At 35.9% G+C, this 6,001-nt stretch overlaps 1 protein-coding gene across 1 annotated transcript; it reads right to left on the bottom strand.

Moving 5' to 3' along the window:
• Window positions 1-306: 306 nt before the first annotated feature.
• LOC114031573 (olfactory receptor 5W2-like) lies at window positions 307-1,239 on the bottom strand. The gene has a single exon (XM_027846707.1). The coding sequence runs from the start codon at window positions 1,237-1,239 to the stop codon at window positions 307-309; it is 933 nt and encodes a 310-aa protein (XP_027702508.1).
• Between the last annotated feature and the right edge of the window lie 4,762 nt (window positions 1,240-6,001).

Below are 6,001 nucleotides of genomic sequence, written 5' to 3'. Positions count from 1 at the left end.
TCCTAACTCTTGATTATCTGTTTTATCTTTTTATATATAGATTCCCTTGGAAAAATTCACTCTTTAAGTAATATTTGTATATAGACTCACTTGACAGAATACTTGCCAAGAGGATTCCTGTTCAGGTAGATGCTGGAATAGGTAAACTCTGAAGTCAATTTGCCTCTCTGAAATCCTCTGATCATGTGTATGTCACACAAAATTTGAAGGGGCTCAATACCTCAGTACAGTTGATGATTTCATTGGACCCTCAGATTTCCAGTTTCTCCTCATGGTCTCCAAGCCAATGAGGTAAAAACATCCAAGTTAAAAACATATTTTGTTTCTCAGCTTTCCCAGGGCCTCCTTCACATCTTTGTTTCTCAAACTGTAAATCAAGGGGTTTAACATGGGTATGACAAGAGAATAAAACAAGGAGGTCATTTTGTCTTGGTCTAGTGAATAGGCAGAACTAGGCCTGAAATACATGAAAAGGACAGTGCCCTGAAAGATAGCAACAGTGGTTAAGTGGGAGATACAAGTTGAAAAGGCTTTGTATCTGCCCTCAGTTGAGTGGATCTTCAACACAGACAAGATTATGTAACAGTAAGAGATGAGGACTCCTGATATGGTGACCATTTCAATGAAGCCAAAAACAATGAAGAGCACCAGCTCATTGACATGGATATCAGAACAAGAGATGGATAAAAGAGGAGGCATATCACAGAAGAAATGATTAATCTCAATCGACCTACAGAAATTCAATGTGAAAGTTAAAGTAGTATGGATCATAGCATCCATCAACCCCACCATGTAGACACCAGCCATTAATAAGGAGCAAACCCGGCTAGACATATTTACTGTATAAAGCAAAGGGTTACTTATTGCCATGTAGTGATCAAAAGCCATTACTGCTAGGAGTAGACACTCAGAATCTGCAAAGGAACAGAAGAAATAGAATTGCAGAGCACAACCAGTGAAGGAAATGGACTTGTCTTCGGCAAAGAAGTCTACCAACATCTTGGGGCCAATGGCTGTTGAGTAGCAGAGATCACAAAAGGACATGTGGCTAAGGAAGAAGTACATGGGCAAATGGAGTTGGGGGTCTATCCTGATTAAGATGATCATCCCAAGATTTGCTGCAAGAATAACCAAATATATGATGAGAAAGAGAACAAAAAGGATTACTTTTAGCTCTAGAGCACAGGTGATTCCCAAGAGGATGAACTCAGTTGGGATGGAGTAATTTGTCTCCATCATCCCTGCTTTATTCTCTTGTCTGTTGTTTTGAAAACGAATCCAGAGAAATAGAAGTACTGGGTGTTTCCTCTTCTGTAAAGTTGATGGGCATAGGACTTTCAGAATGCTTCTCATCTGCAAAGTGGCAAAAGACAGTTCCTGTCCATTAGCTACTAAATGCCAAATTTTACCTTCTCCAGACAAGGATTCTCAAAAGAGGGAGGAAGAACAGAAGGCATATTGAAAATTTCCAGTGGAATAGTGTTTTAAGCTTTTAAAATGTACTTTCATTTGTAACAGCCTCTTGAGTTGTATACTTCAAAGAATATTTTTAATAGCTTGGGTCACTGAAGCTCATGGAGGTTGGATGATTTGTCCCTGGTTACAAAGTTAGTGAGTATTATAAGAACATCTTAAACCAAAGTTTTTTAGAAGCAAATATGAGATATTTCTGCAATTTCATTTCAATAACAATAGTAATAATGTTGATGTTAATTATAATAATCCATTGAAGAAAAGACATTACAGGTTCTGAAGATTCCAATCTAAAACATTGGTAGAGCTCAGTATTATTATTATTTTATTCTATTTTAGTCAGATGATCTGTTGATTCTGTCTCCAAAATAAAGAGATCAAGTCAATTTAAATTGTATGTATTGGATAAGTTACTAGATGTGAATGGAAAAATATCTGAGGTGGGATGGCTAGGTGGCACAGTGGATAGAGCACCAGCCCTGGATTCAGTAGGACCTGAGCTCAAATCTGGTCTCAGACCGAACACTTGACACTTACTAGCTGTGTGATCCTGGGCAAGTCACTAATTCCCTAATGAAAAAAAAAAGATAAATAAACATCTGGGTTGACAAGCTTCCCTAGAGTCTTATTAGCTGTTACCTTGGTCAAATCTATACACACTACTGATTATAAACACATGTATATATGCATATATACACATATGTATATATACATACATGTGGATACACACATATAGTACATGGTTGTCTTACCCATTAGAATTTGAGTTCCTGGAACATGGACTGTTTTGCACTTTTCTTTGTATCCCCAGTGATATTCATATATATAATTATATTTTTGATATGATGTTGAAATATCACCTTTATAGATCTTGTATGATATAATATTATTGATATTGATGATATAATACTATATAGATTATATCATATTATGTCCAAATACATGACATATATTATCTAAAATAATATAAATATCACAAATATATGTATGTGAGTTTGTGTCTGTGCATCTGTATTAGTGTGTGTGTGTGTGTGTGTGTGTGTGTGTGTGTGTGTGTGTTAAATTGGAGATATTTAAGGGAAGGAAGAGAATTTGGAAGAGCTTCTTTGGAGAATGAAGGCTATAGCTGAGACTTGAAGGAAGCCTAGGAAGCCAGGAGGTAGAGAAGAAGTGGTCTAGTATTCCAGGCATAAGAACATGCCAGTGAAATTCCCATAGTCTGGAGATGGAGTGTCTTGTTTAAGGAAGAGCATTAGGCCAGTGATATTGAACAATAACAACAAAAGTATTTATCTCATATTTTAAATTTTGCAAAATGTTTATTTTGTCCTCATAATCATGCTCGGAGATGTGTGTATTTTTATCTCAATTTCACCTATGAAATAACTGGAGCAGGCAGAAATTTTGTGATTTGTCCAAGGTTATACAATTTGTAAGTGTATGAGATTAAATTTCTACTCAAGTCTTTCTAACTCAATGTCCAGCATACAGTCTTCTGTGCTACCCAGCTGCCTTTGAGCAAGTAAATGGAAGTGAGGTATGAAAAGACTTGAAAAATAGGCATGAATAAGGTTATAAAAGACTTCAAAAGCCCAGGAGATAATTTTATATTTGATCTTTGAGGTAATAGGGAGAAACTCTAGGTTATTGGGGGAGGGGAGAAAGTGACATGATCAAGAATTGTCTTTAGGAAGAACAATGTGACAGCTTATTGAAAGATGGACTGGATTGCCTAGTGCCTTGAAGCAAACACAGCATGTAGAAAGAGTGTTGCCAGAGATCAGGACAAAGGTATGGAGGACTTGTACCAAAGTGATGGCAGTTTGAGAAAAGAGAAATGAGAATAGAAGAGAGATGTATCAAAGGTGTAATCAATAGGACTTTGCAACCGAATGGACATGGGGATATCAAGTAGAGTGGGGAGTTGAGGGTGATATTCCAGGGAACCTAGGGAGATACTGGTGTCTCCAAAGTAATAAAGTAGGAGTGGCGGAGGACTTGGGGAAAGAAAATGCATGTAGACTCTTCCAAAATAGCTTTTTCTCAGTCTTAAAAGAGATTATTTATGTTCAGTTTTGTGCATGTGCTGAATAAGTCTCAATTAAAAGCACTTCAACTTCATAAAGATTTCTTAAATATGTGCTATGTATACAGTAAGTGATCATGTCTTATATTGAGTAGAAAACTGGACTCAGTCAGGAACTTCTGTAACACATTGGCTCTGTGAAAATGGACAATTCAAGGAAACCTTCTGAGCCTCAGTTTGTTCAATCTTAAAAACAAGTGGGGGTGTAGTAATGAGATGATTCCTGTTAAGCTTTGTGCACATATTAATGAGCTATCTGTTACTACTCAATCGATTTAACAAATCTTTCTAAAATGCCTAGGATATGTTTGACAAGAAGCCTTGGTTTCTTAATGAATGTGGCACTGGTCTCAGAGTTGAATAAATCTGGAAACAAATCCAGCCTTTGGTATATACTGGCTATGTCATACTGAACATGTCACTTACCCATTCAGAAACTCCAAGCAATTGCATGAGATAATGAATTGCAAAACAGAATCTAATCTGAAGTGGTAAGAATTTTCTCACTAGAAGTTCTCTCTATTATGACACACTGGTTACATCAGCAAATTTGATAGTGACCCTTTTTAAGAATTATGATGTCGATTGGTTCATCTTTCACTCTTCATTTTCCCTAATGTTTGCAGATAACTCTAGAAGATAACTCATATTTCAATTTCTCTAACAATTCAAGGCTACTTTTCCATCTTTTTTTGTTCATTCTTGATGGTGTGTGTTTCTAATCCTAATGTGTCTCAATTCTGAGGTGGGGATATGAAGGAGTACACATGAGTGGACTTTTAATAATGAAGCAAAGGAAACCTATGAAATATATGAGAAGACGTATAACCCAAACAATGGAAGAAGAGGGGGTTACTGAGTGCTAGCATTCATATTTGGGTCTGTTTATGTTTAGAGACAGATTATTTGGGGGCGGGAGATAGAAGAAAGCATAGAGAAAAAAGCACAGGTTTTCGGGACATTTTGTGTGTGTGTGTGTGTGTGTGTGTGTGTGTGTGTGTGTGTGTTATTCCCAGAACGGAAATTGGGGATGTGAATTGTTTACACAATAGACAAATATGAAAGAGAAACAATATGTTCTTATCTTTTATACACACCAAAACACGTGATATATAAAAGTATTTTTGAAGGTGGGACACATTAAAATATATTTTCTCAAAATCTTTTGGGAGAGGCCAGGGTGTACATGTAAACCGAATAAAGGAATAGTTAACATTTTTAAATCAAAATGGTTTCAAGAGATCCTACTAAAGATGAAGTAGGAAGTTATATTCACTCCTCATTTAGAGTGTCTAAATTCTGATTCTTTAGGTACAAATACCATCTCTATTCTTTGTCATCAGTTTCTCTCAGTCACAATTATCAAACTTCAGGCAGAAAACATTATTCATAACCCTCTAGAACTCACATCAAGGTGTTCCTTTTTGTCATTGTCCTCTAATAACACTGTCCTGCAGTGTCATCTCTTAAAAATTCTTAAACTTACCTGACAAAAGAAAGACTAGATGTTCTTCACTGGACTCAGGTGGAAGGATGTCATTTTTATGCAGTGACATTTGGGACCTACCACAGGAAGCCTCTGTCTTATCTTTAGTCTTTTGTGTAAACATGTGACTAATTTACCAAAGTTACTCCAAAATGGAAATCACTTTTGTCTCCTTCTCTTTGAATGATGCAATGACTCAAATCAAGGTGGGGTGTGCAGGTTGGAACATCTTTTAACTTTTAATTCTATTGTATTTCCTTAAATTGGATTAATGTCTACATAGAAATCCCAGTGCATGTTGGCATTTTGTGATGTTGATGAAAGATGTTTATCAAAGATTTCATAGAAGTGAGAGGGTTGGTGTTAATGGCCAATGTTATCTCGACAGAATACGAACCATTGATCCTTAAACCCTGTAATATCTGATGAAATAATTCAATTCTATTTAAAACACATTTATTAAGCTCTCACCATGTGCAATGCATTCAATATAATTGCTGACATTTGTATCATTCTCTAAGGTTAATCTATCATTTCATAATTATAAGTATCATCATCATCATCTTCATCATCATCATCATCATTTTGATTTCCTATATCAATCCTGAGAGGGAGATAAGAAAGATTTTATTACTATTTCCACTTCTCAGATGAGGAAACTAAGTCTCAAAAAGGATGAATCAAAGAATCCTACATCATGGATTTAGAGTTAAATGGATCTCAGAATCCACTTTGTCCAATCTTTTCATCTTACAGATGACCTGAGTTCAGATCCTACCTCAGATACTTACCAGCATGATCTTGGGCAAGACACTTCACTTTTCCACCACCTACTTTGCTGGGCTGTGATGAGGATCAAATGGGAATACATATGCAAAACATTTTCAAATATAAAGCACTACATAAAAGATAATACCATAAGTTTTATGACTTATATTTTATAATTATCCTAGTAT

This window comes from Vombatus ursinus, unplaced genomic scaffold, assembly GCF_900497805.2.
Source record: "Vombatus ursinus unplaced genomic scaffold, bare-nosed wombat genome assembly UNPS02015184.1, whole genome shotgun sequence".
In the NCBI taxonomy this organism is placed as follows: Eukaryota; Metazoa; Chordata; class Mammalia; order Diprotodontia; family Vombatidae; genus Vombatus; species Vombatus ursinus.
The sequence above is the reverse complement of the archived record's forward strand: the minus strand, read 5'-3'. Positions and strand labels throughout refer to the sequence as shown.